The following is a 14,192-nucleotide window of genomic DNA, read 5'->3' on the forward strand; positions in this document are numbered from 1 at the left end:
GAGAGAGGGAGGGACAGGGAGGAGAGATGCCATTGTTCTTCTCTCCTCTCTTCAAGTGCTCCTCACCTCCTTCTTGGCACAGGGGTTGTTCTCTCTCTCTCGCTTTATCACATTCTCTTTTCCTCAGTTTCTCCCAGCCCTCCATGTGCCCAATATTAAAGCCACTTGTAAATAGACCAGATGAACAGATCTGCTGCCCTGAGAAAAGCCAGCTGACGTGCTCTAGTTGATGTAGTCCCTCAGTATGCGTGAGGGCATGCTGTTGTGCATTTGTCTTGTTTCGTCGTGGGGGGTTGGGAGTTTTCGAAGTCACAGGCCTCAAACTCCTGCTATATCACTCCAGCACGTTCACATTGTTACATAGAGGTCTTTGAGTTGGGCTGCTTTGACATGTTTAACACAGACCTTTCACATGAATGAGAACATTGTATACACAAACCACATAAATTAATCGCCACCCTTGTATATTCTGCGGCATATTCTTTTACTCTTCCTTCTTTCCCTCGTTCTTTGTATGCTTGTGTCTAAATTTTAAAACTCTTATTGTCTGGCTCAGTTACTGCTCATTGGCCTTTGCTCAGCTGAAAATGGAATTTTAATTGCTGAACCCCATTTATACCGGAATATATGAATGTTTCTGCATTTTTGTCCAAGTGCTTCTCTTTCATGTGTATTCAATTTCGGGTTGTTTCTCTCCTCAGTTTAATTTGTAATTCATACAGTAATTATGTACTAAAGTAATTACTGATATTTGATTATAATCATCTATGCATGCTTTGGGTGTGGGTTTTAATGCCAAGGAGAATTTCCAAGTAAATGCCGGTTTGTTTGCTTGAATGAAATATTGAAACATGAATTTTTATTTCATAAAATTGCTTTTATGAAACAAACTACACAGCAAAATGAACAATTCCAGTTTATTTCACTGACTAGTGTTGAAATTTGTCACAGCATATAGAGGACACAGAGTCAGAGAAGAGTACAGACGGAGCCACCGGCAATCTTCAGCTTCTTCCAAATCAACCAGGTGTGTGTGTGTGTGTGTGTGTGTGTGTGTGTGTGTGTGTCCCCATTGCACATCTCTGTTTAAAGTATTTGCTCCTTACAGTAGGCTTCACACAGCCATCTTTAGTGTTTGTGGCTGTCTGTACAGTAAATGTTGTGTCTATAAAACACACCTTTGTATTTCCATTCTTTTTCTCTAATTATAGCTTAAAAAAAGCATTCCTACAGAAAAATACAAATGATTTCACAATGCCATCACTTGTCACATGTGGCCACATTCCTTCACATCCACCTCCCTCTTTATCTGTCATATAACATCTTTAATTACTATGAAAACAAACACAAAACTACCATTACAAGGTAGAAATCGGGGTCTGTTGTGAAACCAGAAATAGTTTATATAGAGTCCACTCTACAATTATTATTAGTTTTCAATAAAACAAGCGCAAATTATTGTTTAAAATTAAGTGTAATTTTTTTTCATGACAAGTTATATTAGAAAGTGCATTTTATATGTTGAAATGCATGTTTCGCAATTACTGGCAGACACAATTAGTACTAACTCTCATTTATTTTTATCTATAAATAATACTATATTTTGCACTTCTGGTTAGATTCCAGCTGCATTTCACTGGCTTTGTACCAGTCCTCCGCACAATGACAAAGTTTAATCTAATCTAATTATATAGCACCTTTCTTAAAACCAAGGTTACTGTTCATAGTGCAACAACAATAGACAAGTCACAAATAAACACAATTATCACATAATCAAGATGCGAGCAATTAGATCAAGATACAGAAATTAGAGAGAGATTGGGTAGGAGAAGAACTGCTTAGTCACTGATGAGAGACTTTGAGAAAAAAGCTTTTGGAAGAGGAGGGAGATGAGACTTCACAGTGGCTCCGTGGAAGGAAATCACAAATTGTGTGAGTGCTACAACAGTGAAAGGCTTGGAACCTATGGAATAAATTTTAAATCTGGGGATCAGATGTAAACAGGAGATAGAAGATATTTCAAATATAAAGGCTGAGATGGCCAGTGCGAATCTTTGCATATGTGTGTTATTTTAACCAGTTTCTTCCCTACATCAAAAGTCTCCTTCACATGGGCCAAGTGTTTAGAAATCATGTTCATTTTGGTCACATGTTCATCCCTGTACTTGTTTGAAAGTGGTTATTTGGATTAATATTCACAGTGACACATTGAATGTCTTTCAGTTTTGCTCATTCTCTCTCTCTCTCTCTCTCTCTCTCTTCCACCCCCCCATCCCCCTTGCTCTCGGTGTGTGTGTGTGTGTGTGTGTGTGTGTGTGTGTGTGTGTGTGTGTGTTTCTGGAAGAATTTTTGTGAACTTGTTTACATCCTAATTCTCAGTGGTGAAACTTTACTATTCTGTTTAATCATTTCTGGAGAGGATCCATATAGATTTATTTTGACATCAGCTGCCTATTTTCCTTTTGGATGATTCATTAGCGAGCGTACATGCTTTGCTGCTGCTGCTGTTGTTGTTGTTAGTTTTGTGCTGGAGATCTCAAATCTTTTCACTCTGGTGTGAGAGTTTTTGCATTTGATTTTTCTTCTAATTTTTTTTTGTCTCAAAAACGTCTTATATCCAGCACCCTCCAAAAGTATTGGGACAGCAAGACCATCTATCCATTATCCCTAACCGCTTATCCTGTGCAGGGTTGTGGGCAAGCTGGAGCCTATCCCAGCTGACTATGGGTGAGAGGCGGGGTACACCCTGGACAAGTTGCCAGATCATCGCAGGGCTGACACATAGAGACAAACAACCGTTCACATTCACACCTACGGCCAATTTAGCATCACTAATTAGCCTAACCTGCATGTCTTTGGACTGTGGGGGAAACCAGAGCACCTGGAGGAAACCCATGCAGACACAGGGAGAACATGCAAACTCTACACAGAAAGGCCCCCATCGGCCACTGGGCGCGAACCCAGGACCTTCTTGCTGTGAGGCGACAGTGCTAACCACTACACCACCGTGCCGCCACAGGAAGACTGTATTTTGTTTTTGCTAGACATTTAAACATTTGGGTTTGTAATCAAAAAATGAATGAGATGATGGATCAGAATTTCAGCTTTCATTTCTTAATGTTTACATCTAGATGTGTTAAACATCTTAGAACATGCCACCTGGGTGAACAAAAGTATTGGAATGGCAGTTTTAACATTTTAAAAAAATATATTTGGTTGCATGTCCCTTACTTGTAGTCCAGCCAGTGACCCACTGACGTCACCCAACTGTTGCATTCTTCTTTTGTGATGCTTTTCCAGGCTTGTACTGCAACTTCTTTCAGTTGTTGATTGTTTTGGGTGTTTCTCCCTTCACTCTCCTCTTTAGGAGGTGAAATTCATTCTCAAGTGGGTAGGTCTGGTGATTGAATTAGCCAGTCTAGAACCTTCCACTTTTCCCCTGATGAAGTTCTTTGATGTATTGGCAGTGTGTTTTGGGTCATTGTTTTGCTGTGTGATGAAGTTCCTCTCGATTATATTGGATGCATTTCTCTGTAAATTGGCAAACAGATTGTGTTTGTAGACTTCTAAATTCATTCTGCTGATACCATCATGAGTTACATCAATAAAGATTAAGGAGCCTGTTCCAGAAGCAGCCATGCAAGCCCAAACCACGACACTACCTCCACTGTGTTTGACCAATGAGCTTGTATGTTTTGGATCATGAGCAGATCCTTTATTTCTCCATACTTTAGCCTTTTCATCACTTTGGTAGATTTTGGTTACAGAACTTTTGTGTAACATCTCTGTATTTCTTTGTGAATTCCAATATTGCCTCCTGATTCTTACTGCTGATGAGTGATTTGCATTTTGTGGTATGGCCTCTATATTTCTGCTCTTCAAGTCTTCTTCGAATGGTGGATTGCGATACCTTAACCTCTGCCCTGCACCTGGTTAATGATGTCACTGTTGTTTCTGGGTTTTTCTTCACACCTCTCACCATGTTTCTATCCTCAACTGCTGTTTTCCTTGACTGACCTGTTCAATGACTAGTTATTAGTACACCAGTGGTTTCTTTCTTTTTCAGGGCACTACATTGGCTATGCCAACTGTATTTACAATGCCCAATGCTTGTGCGATGATTCTGATAGATTTTTCCCTTTTTTCTCAACTTCAAAATGGCTTGCAGCTCTCCCATAGACAGCTCTCTGGTCTTCATGTTGGTTTATCATTTTTAACAGCAAATGCGGGCAGCACGGTGGTGTAGTGGTTAGCGCTGTCGCCTCACAGCAAGAAGGTCCTGGGTTCGAGCCCCGGGGCCGGCGAGGGCCTTTCTGTGTGGAGTTTGCATGTTCTCCCCGTGTCCGCGTGGGTTTCCTCCGGGTGCTCCGGTTTCCCCCACAGTCCAAAGACATGCAGGTTAGGTTAACTGGTGACTCTAAATTGACCGTAGGTGTGAATGTGAGTGTGAATGGTTGTCTGTGTCTATGTGTCAGCCCTGTGATGACCTGGCGACTTGTCCAGGGTGTACCCCGCCTTTCGCCCGTAGTCAGCTGGGATAGGCTCCAGCTTGCCTGCGACCCTGTAGAAGGATAAAGCGGCTAGAGATAATGAGATGAGATGAACAGCAAATGCAGTCTTCACAGGCTCAAACCAAGAGTAGACATTTTGAGCTGTTAATTCTTAAAATGGTCAGTCTAACAAGGTACACCTGGGCAACAACAGCTGTCAATCACATGTTCCAGTATTTCTGATCACTTGAAAAATGGGTGGGTTCAAACAAAAGGTGTCATGTTCTAATTTGTTTAAATCATCTAGATGTAACTATCAGGAAATGAAAGCTGAAATCCTGATCTATCATCTTGCATGCATCTTTTGACCTAAAATTCAAATGCCTTTAGTGTACAGCAAAAACAAAATAATTGGCATTCATTGCTGTTCCAATACTTTTGGATGGAACTGTCAGCCACTATCTCAATCTGTTAGTAATATTTTATTTTCTCCTCAGGGAAGGCACATCTCAGAGAAGAGGCTCTGACTGTTCAACCCATAAGGACAAGGTCAGAAATGAATACTCTTATAAGGCGCTTCATGTCCATGGCATTGCTCGGAGTTGAGCACTCACCAATCTGCATATAAGCACAAAGCTTCTAAGACTGATGTCCTTTTTGAGTTGTGAGAGACAGACAGAGACAAAAAAGAGAAAGTTCCCTCATTCTTGACTCCCATCTGAGCACAGAGGGAGAGAGAAAGAGCAAGAAGAGGAAGGGAGGCACAGGGAAGGAGTGAATCAAAAGGCTGGAAATCCGTGCTGGAGAGTAAATGCTAGCTTCTCCCTGAGGTGATTTGTCTTTGCGCTTCTCTCTCTACAGATGTTAGGGTCCTTTTTTAGTAAAGACCTCAGGTTCTTTGCTAGCACTTTGATATCCTGCTCGAATTCAATATGTGAAATAGAGGAGCCACTCTGTGACTTGGAGCACATTGCCTGGCTTTGAAGTCTGATCCAATTTTTGCTGCTCACCATTTGATGTTGAAAGGATGAGATGAAGAAAACGTACAGTTTTTGCCAGTAACTCTGCTGAGCATATGTAAGATTAAAAAAGCAAAATCCTTTGGAGGATGTACTTAGAAATGTTAAGCAGATTAATACTTTCCTATAGCTCTTTTATTCAAAGATAAAAATTAAATATGTGAGGAAGTCTGCCTTCGTTATTTCCAGCATTACAATTAAGCCACTGAGACAGAAAGCATACTCACCCAGGGTGAGAGCACACGAGTTAAAAAAAGAAATCCGGCGTCTGTGCATTAGCAATTACCGTTGCAAAACACACTGCTAATGGGTGCTAATAAATATCTCTGCCAGAACTGTGAACTTGGTCATTAAAGCTCTTGGCCTGCTACCTTTTAATCTTGTACTTGTTTGTTTAATTCATTGTATTTCTTGTTGCATTTTCTTACTTTTTGACACTGTGTGGATGTGTTTGTGTATATTTCTGTCCCTCTTTTTAAGGTTGTCTCTGTCAGTGGTGATGGACAGAGTGAAGTTGACAGTAAAGAGAAAAGGACAGCTGAAGTGTCTGTAGTGAAGACTCATGGAGAGAGAGACAGAGCAACACACCACAAACAAGGTCAGGTCTTCTAGACACAAACACAAAAGAATGACACACAAGCAATACTCATACTCGGAATACCTGAAGTTACATACACACACAAGGCCTTTTCTCACGTGTACCTTTATGTTAGAAACCAACAGTGAACGCGAAAACGGTTGAAACCAGAAAGACTGACTCCGCAAATTGACCAGGATGAGACTCACAAAATGATCACACTAGCAGCCAATAAATCACTTGGAGTTAGTCTCTTGTGGTTGTATAATGACCTGCACTGTTGTTGCTTGTAGACTATCCAGTATATTTTTTAAAAATTTTTTAATGTTCAGAAGTGGTAGTATTTCTCTCTCTCTCTCTCTCTCTCTCTATATATATATATATATATATATATATATATATATATATATATATATATATATGAGAGAGAGAGACACGAGGGTAAGTCAAAAAGTTCTAAGACAAATGAAAATAATCTTTATTTATGAAAATAACAAAGCTATTTCTCTACATATCCTCCATTTAAGTCTAAACACTTCTGCAAGCGATGTTTCCATTGGAGAATTCCTTCTTTGTATTCCTTTTTTGAATTCTTTTGAATTCCTTTTGAAATTATAACATCTGTCTTAGAACTTTTTGACTTACCCGTGTGTGTGTGTGTGTGTGTGTGTGTGTGTTTATTTATTTATTTATTTATTTATTTATTTTCTACTGGATATGAACAATTGCGCACTCTGATTGGCTACTCTACTACTAGGCTATCAGCTCATATACCATAAGTAGAGAAAAACAAAATGGCAGAGCGTGTTGCTGAACCAACCGAGGATGAAATAAAAACTCTACTTGAAAACAAAACCCCAAAAATTGTTAACAAGAAACAGAAATAGTGAAAAGAATATAGGCTTTCCCCCCCCAAAATCTCCTCTTCTACACTCCAGCCCAGTCGGTGGCAGTAATGCACCTTTAAGTTGGTTTGCCAACCACCAAAAAACCTTGAAGAAAAAGAAAACCCAAAAAGTTTAAAAAAAAAAAAGCAACAAAATGTGGAATAAACGTATTTGATGGCAAGAATCTATCTTTTTTTATTTTTCAAGAATTTTTATCATAGCATTTTTCACAAATTGCTACTATCATTTCACCAGTTTGTTTACATTCTAAGCAGAAATGATTTTGTCAGGTGTTTTGTATAAAGTTTTTATTTATCGAATTTGCAAAAAATAAAAATAGAAATGCTTTGTTTCTCAAAATCCAGTGAATGTGGATAGAATAAAACAGTTATTCCACTCACTCATCGTACATGGCTTATAGCCAACTTGGTGCTACGCGCCTCATCGACTATCAGCTCATGTACAATATATATATATATATATATACACACACACTCATACACTACATGGCCAAAAATTTCACGTCCTCCTCAAACTGTTGCCATAAAGTTGGAAGCACACAATTGAATATGATGTTTTGTATGCTGTTGCATTACATACCGTATTCCCAAACTCAAAGGACCAAACCTGTTCCAGCATGACAATGCTCCTGTGCACCAAGCGAGTTCCAATGTTGATGTGTAAGAACTTTCGCAGCCTACACAGATCCCTGACCTCAGCCCCACTGAACAAATTTGGGATGAACTGAAACACTGACTGCACCCCAGGCTTTGTCTGATCTCAGTGCCTGATCTCACTAATGTTCCTGTAGCTGAATGGGTAAATCCTGACAGCCACATTCCAAAATCTAGTGAAAAACCTTCCCAGAAGAGTGAAGCTTATTTTAACAGTAAAGGGGGACTAAATCTAGAATGGGATGTTCAAAAAGCACAAATTAGTGGGTCCGCACATGTCCACAAACTTTTTAGCTTTTAAAGCTAATTAACTAAACATAAATTAAACAATGCACTGTTTGAAAATTGGCTGTTTGAGTTGCATGCTACATGGTTTGTGTCATACTAGCTTCATTGGTAGATTAGCAAAGTAAACTTACTGTACTAGCTATATTCATTCATCAGAGGTACTAACAATCTCTGTTACTTCCTTCTTTATTTTGTTTTGTTGTCTCTGAATACACATTTAATAAGGGGTCATATATGACACAATAAGATGAAACTACTAGGTTTCGCTTACATTTTTAGGTGTCAGAAAGTAAATAGGAACGACTTGCAGGTAGGAATTAAAGTTGTGAGTGAAGAACTGGAAAAACATCAGACAACACATGGCATAGGATTGGTCAGAGGAATCGTTTCAATCAGTCATTTGGATTTGTCACCTTAACATCTAGAAATGAGAACATCTCAATTAAAATGTCATTTTTCATGATGTCACTTGCTACCATCACTGAACTTGTGGCTTTAGTACAATAACTGAAAACTGTGTGAACAGAAGTCAATATTGCCAAGGATGACTTCATTACTTTAATCCTACAATGTTGGTTTAAAACACTAATGCAGTGGACTGACAACAGAAGGTAAATGTTATGTGGACACAAAGAAAAGCAAGAAATGTCTAGAAATTGGAGCATTTCAGAAGCAAAGAGCTTTTGTCCATTAGTTCAGAAAACGAAATCAGATAAATAACACAGTCAGCACAGTACAAGATGCAGCCACTTACATGGTGTAAACAGAAAGTGTTGAGATGTAAATTCCACAAAATCACTCGTATGAGGGACTTGTCATACATCATTTCCTGTGTGATGGCTTTCGTGGAGCAACGTGAATGTGTGAATCTGTTTAAAAGGTGCAAGTGTGAGTGAAACGAAGCCTGAATATTGATGGTAAAGGTACTGTATACTGATTGTCTCAGATTGGCAGGCTATAGGCACATACTCAGAGCTGTAAGATAATAATAATAATAATAATAATAATAATAATAATAATAATACTTTCGTTTTATATAGCGCCTTTCAAAACACCCAAGGTCGCTTAACAAGGTATCTGTGTAGGTGTGTGTAGGTGCGTATGTAGGTGTATGTGCTTGTGGAAACTAGCAGCCAAAGGCCTCCAAGAAAAGATGTGTTTTGAGATGTTGCTTAAACACTGCCAGTGAAGATATAACACACAGGCAGGCAGACACATACACACACACACACACACACACACACACACACACACACACACACGTAGATAAACAGTGGCAGGTAATCTGTTCAGAGAATCAGATTCTCCCTTTTTGACTACTGAAAGTGAGTCTTTTTAAAAACCTTAATACAGAAAATCTCCATCTTTCTCTGTTTTTTATTTGCTATATCACCAGTCCTCGTGCATTCCTTCATTAAAAATAAACATAAGTGTGTCCTGTAAGTGTAGGGGTGTGGTTAATAGCCAGGGTCAAGCCAGTGTAGAGTGTTCTGTCTCTTTATAACTTGGAAAGCACAGTAATCACTTTGACCCAAAACAGACCCACATAGCGATATTGACACTGATCTCACACGCGCACACACACACCCCTCTCATTTGCTGAACATATGTTTGGTTTTTGTTTGGCCCTGAGCTATGAATCCCATTAATGAGAGCTTCCTTGTGTGTGTGTGTGTGTGTGTGTGTGTGTGTGTGTGTGTGTGTGTGTGTGTGTGTGTGTGTGTGTGTGTGTGTTTTATATATGTGAGTGGGGCAAAGTGGGGGGCAATGTCACATAGTGATGGTTGCCAGGGGAGACAGGGGTCCATCATTAGTATGATTAGTGTGTGAAGGAAGAGAGGGGGTGGGATTGAGATTAGCAATGTGCTGGGGATTATGGGATTATTCTACGATAATATAGCACAGCAACGGCACTGCAGTGGGCGCGGGATTACTGTCAGATCACACCAGCACGCCTCACTGAGATACCAGCTAATTCTGTAGGAGGCAGGGCAGGTGACCACACTCATCTCTGTCACTCTCACACTTGTTTGACATATTCTCCATCTCTCCTCTCTCTCCTATGTGCTCTTCTTTTACCTTCATCGCTTACTATCACAATTGTCGTAATTATATTCCAGAACATGATAATGGTGTGGATATTTTGAGGTAATTTAGAATAGTAACGGATTCATTGCAGGCAGGAAATCTGGCCTCTCGTCCCCTGGCTATGATGAAAGAGTAGGATTCTGTAGATGAAGATATCCCAGCACAGCCAGCTTGTTTAATACACTTCAACCAGCACGCCATGAATATGTAACACATTCTGTTGCTCTGTGAACAGAGAGAGAGAGAGATTTGCAGCTTCTTCATCTCACACTCACACCCATACAGAATCCTACAAAATTACATATGCTTTAGGTCATGGGCAGAAACAGAACCACTTTCTGTGTGTTTCATTATATTTGTATGTAACTTTTGAAGGGACTCAAGTTACATTACTACTGGTGGAACAAGGACTGATTTGATTTTAGTTCGTGTTCCAGAGTAGGCACGTTCCTGTGGATTAGGAACTATTATGGTCAAACATGAGTGTGAAAGAATAACTAACCCTATTGCCTGACATTTTATCAACCTGTATTTAGTTAGCAACCAATTACTAATGGAGTTGTATATCAGATGCAGCACTCCAAAGGGCTGTTTTCTCATGTTACTTTTATTTTTACACAAGTAGCAAGTGGAAAAAAAAATAGTGTTTGGTTTGGACATGCTTTTCATGGAACACCACTCAAAGCAATAGCAAAAAGCCATGGTACTATACTTTTGTTTTTGTTCCCATTCTTTGCAATTAAGTGTAAATACATGCCAGAAGCTTTCGATTGGTTTTTCAGAATAATTTCATTTCATTCCTCAAAAGGTTCTACAACGTGGTTTTACTTCAGAACTGTTTAATTCCTCAAAAGGTTCTGCATCCTTTGTAGTAATGAGCAAAGTACAGGAAAGTTTGGCACAAGAAAACTGTACCCAGGCATTTTCCATTGTATTCAGTACTAAACAACTCCAATAGTAATAGTTAGTACCTGCTGAAAACTATCATCATTGTCTGCAACACAGACAAACAAAGCCACCATTTAAAAAAAAATACAAATATTTCACCACACAATGAGTTCATTCTGAGATAGAGTGATTTGAAATGTGTGTTAAAAAAAATGACCCAGACAGTGTTTTACTAATTTTGCAGTAAAAACATTCCTTAAAGGTAGACTGCCTTTCAGATTTTTCAAGTGTAGGTCATAAAAAGAATTTTCCCTGACACCCAATTATTTTTGTTTAGTGGACCGAAAGCTACTGAATTTGAATCACAGACTTCCAATTTTATTAGTTGTTTAAAAATAGAGCAATTAATGAATTTAGGCCCATGTGGCCCTAAATTCTCTGCTATTTTTTCCTGCTTCGACATGACCCAATTCAAGATACTATGTCATGCATCACATGGTGGGCTTTCCCTGTACGTGCAAGGCATTGTGGGATACAAATTTGAAACAGGAGAGGAAAATGGAGGATGCAAATGAAATGTGAAAGACCAACTACAGTAACGGAAAGCAAGAAGAAAAGACGTTATGTTGTGAAGGAAAGGAAATGCAGGACCAAACTAATAAATATTGGCGGTCAGCGAGCACCTCGGTGTGATCAGCTATTTGTTTAGCGACAGAATGACGTACCTGTCAGTGCACGGTCAAGGTAAACCTGTAGATGGCAGTAATGCAACACTGTGGATGCCAGCTGCCGTAAAACCCAAAAGAAGAAGAAAAAGAAGAGAAGAAGAAGGTAAACCTGCGCATGCGCACACGGACTTCCTCTGTCTGCTTGACTGCGTGAAGCGAGCGATTTCATGCACATTATTTGCTAGGGAATCCCCTCAAATTAAATAACTTTCCAGCCACGGAATGGCCTGGGTTGTTTTGTTTTGTTGGGGTTTTTTTTTAGATATTGCAGAAATAAGCATATACATATCACAATGACCAAATTTCAGAGGGAACTAAGGGCGTATTCACACCTACATTGTTTGGTCCGGACCAAACGGACCAAATTTCCCTTGGTCCGGACCTTTTGGGTTGGTCTGAATACAAACCACCGAACTCTGGTCCGGACCAAACAAGCGGACCGAGACCGAGCTTCCGGACCAAAGGAACCCTGGTGCGGACCTTTTGGAGGTGTGAAAGCAGACCGGACCTAATCCGACAGTTTTGCTTTTTTGTACCTCGGGAGCTTCCGTCGTTTGTCGAGCATTATGGGAAACAGAGTCTTGACACTCCACTGCAAAGTGCAAACACTGTTTCAGTTGTCAAGGGAACCTTACAACAGTCGTTCAGTCATTCAGACCAGTGGTAGGCTAGACTACAGAGTACAAAAAATGAGTAGGGGGCAAACGTGGGCCGAGGAAGAAACGTGTACCCTTGTGGATATATGGGCAGATGAACACATATCTGAGCTTTCGGAGAGAACACACAAAAATGCCGACGTGTTTGCTGTATTCAGTGAGAAAATGAAGGAGAAGGGGTTCATGCGCTCCCCAGAACAATGTCGGCTAAAAGTGAAGAAACTCCGTCAGACCTACATTAAAATCAGGGACATTCTTTCAAAAAGTGGCAGTACTAGCGACTTGCGTGAAGAGCCAGAACTGTCACAACATGATGTGCGCTCATCAGCGCTATCCTCCGTGACTACTTTTGAACTTAACGCTTTGTGCGCGTGTTGTCTCTGACCAATAGCTGAACGACCTCAGGGCGCGTGGCTTTGTTGACAGATTTTGGTCCGCTTACTAAAATGTACAGTGTGAAAGCGAACCGCACCAAAATGAAAAAATAAAAAAAAGTTTGGTTCGGACCAAAGCAAGTGAACTATCGAACTATCCTGGTCTGAATACACCCTAAATTGCACAGATTTTATGAAATCAAAAGGCTGTCTAGCTTTAATCTATAATGTATCAGTCACCAAAATATTATACAGTAAGTCAACTTATAAATGTTACTTTGTAGGCTAAATATATTCGATGCATTAATTTCAATATACACATCACAAAGTTTACAGCTGATTTTCTTCAAACTTGATTTTCTGTTAAGATGATGATACCTGAAATATTTTCACTAATTTTTCTGGGTTGGCTGCTCCAAATTTAACACATGACGTGTGATGATTAAATGTAGATTTAGAATATCCAATGAAATAACTTTTAATTTTTTGATTACCTGGACTCCTTTTGTGGTGACATGCCCCATATGGAGAATTTTTGTTGTATTTGTTTGAGAAAATGTGCCATACAGATGGGGTCCAGATGATAGGATCCAGTGGGAACTACAAGAAATCAAGATTTTACTGTCAACACAAAAACTGTTCCAGTCTTTCAGCTTGGTTGAAATGAATTAGAAGGTGACACCCCAGCTTAGATGCTTCTAATTTTGATTTGACTTTGTTCTTGGACATGTGAAAAACAAAATGTATCTATGGTTTTTGTTGTTTTTGTTTGTTTGGGGTTTTTCCCCCCATACATATGCCTAAACTGATGGGAGAACACACCGAGGTACTGTACCTCAGTTTGAAAACACACATACCCTTACAAAAAAGAAGTTTATTCAAGTGTGCTTCTACTTCTTTTAAATAAAAAATAAGAGAGTATGCTTTCAGTTTACTTTTTATTTACTTATCAGAGATGTACTTAATAAAGTTATACATAAGTATACTTGGCTTATACTGAAAAGTAAATAGAAAAGTCTAAGTATATTAAGCTTATACTTCAACTTTTGATCAAGATATACTTTCTTTTTAAAAAGTGTAATAAAGTATTAAAATATTTGTGCCTTATGTTTAAGTGTACTTGCCCTGGAGTTGTGCTTATCCTTTTGATAGTAGCCTATAAAATACTTCTTTTTCACACATATTGGCTTCTTTGTGATATACAGCAGCATGTTTTAAGACCCATCTTTTAAACCTACATGTACCATAAGTTTGTGGTCAGCTCTGGAGTGGAATACTAATAGTATATTTTCAATATGCTATAAAGTATACTTTTATAAACTAAAAACTGGACTAGAAGTGTGTAACGAGTAAAACAATAGTATATTTCCAGTATACTACAAAGTATACTTTAGTAAAGTAAAAAGTGGACTAGAAGTATAAAACAAGTAAACTCATAGTATATTTCCAGTACACTATGAAGTACGCTTTTGTAAACTAAAGAGTGGACTACAAGTATAGAACTAGTAAACTATTAGTATATA

The 14,192-nt window shown here is 39.0% G+C and overlaps 1 protein-coding gene across 1 annotated transcript in view; it reads left to right on the forward strand.

Annotated features, from left to right (window-relative positions):
• Positions 1–14,192, forward strand: part of myo3b (myosin IIIB) — a 122,231-nt gene that overhangs the window by 84,678 nt on the left and 23,361 nt on the right. Inside the window, exons 20-22 of the mRNA XM_060930568.1 lie at positions 4,988–5,039; positions 5,219–5,297; positions 5,990–6,107. Of these exons, the coding sequence (XP_060786551.1) occupies positions 4,988–5,039; positions 5,219–5,297; positions 5,990–6,107 (249 nt within the window). The remainder of the gene's footprint in view (positions 1–4,987; positions 5,040–5,218; positions 5,298–5,989; positions 6,108–14,192) is intronic.

The sequence above is a fragment of the Neoarius graeffei genome, chromosome 9 (assembly GCF_027579695.1).
Source record: "Neoarius graeffei isolate fNeoGra1 chromosome 9, fNeoGra1.pri, whole genome shotgun sequence".
In the NCBI taxonomy this organism is placed as follows: Eukaryota; Metazoa; Chordata; class Actinopteri; order Siluriformes; family Ariidae; genus Neoarius; species Neoarius graeffei.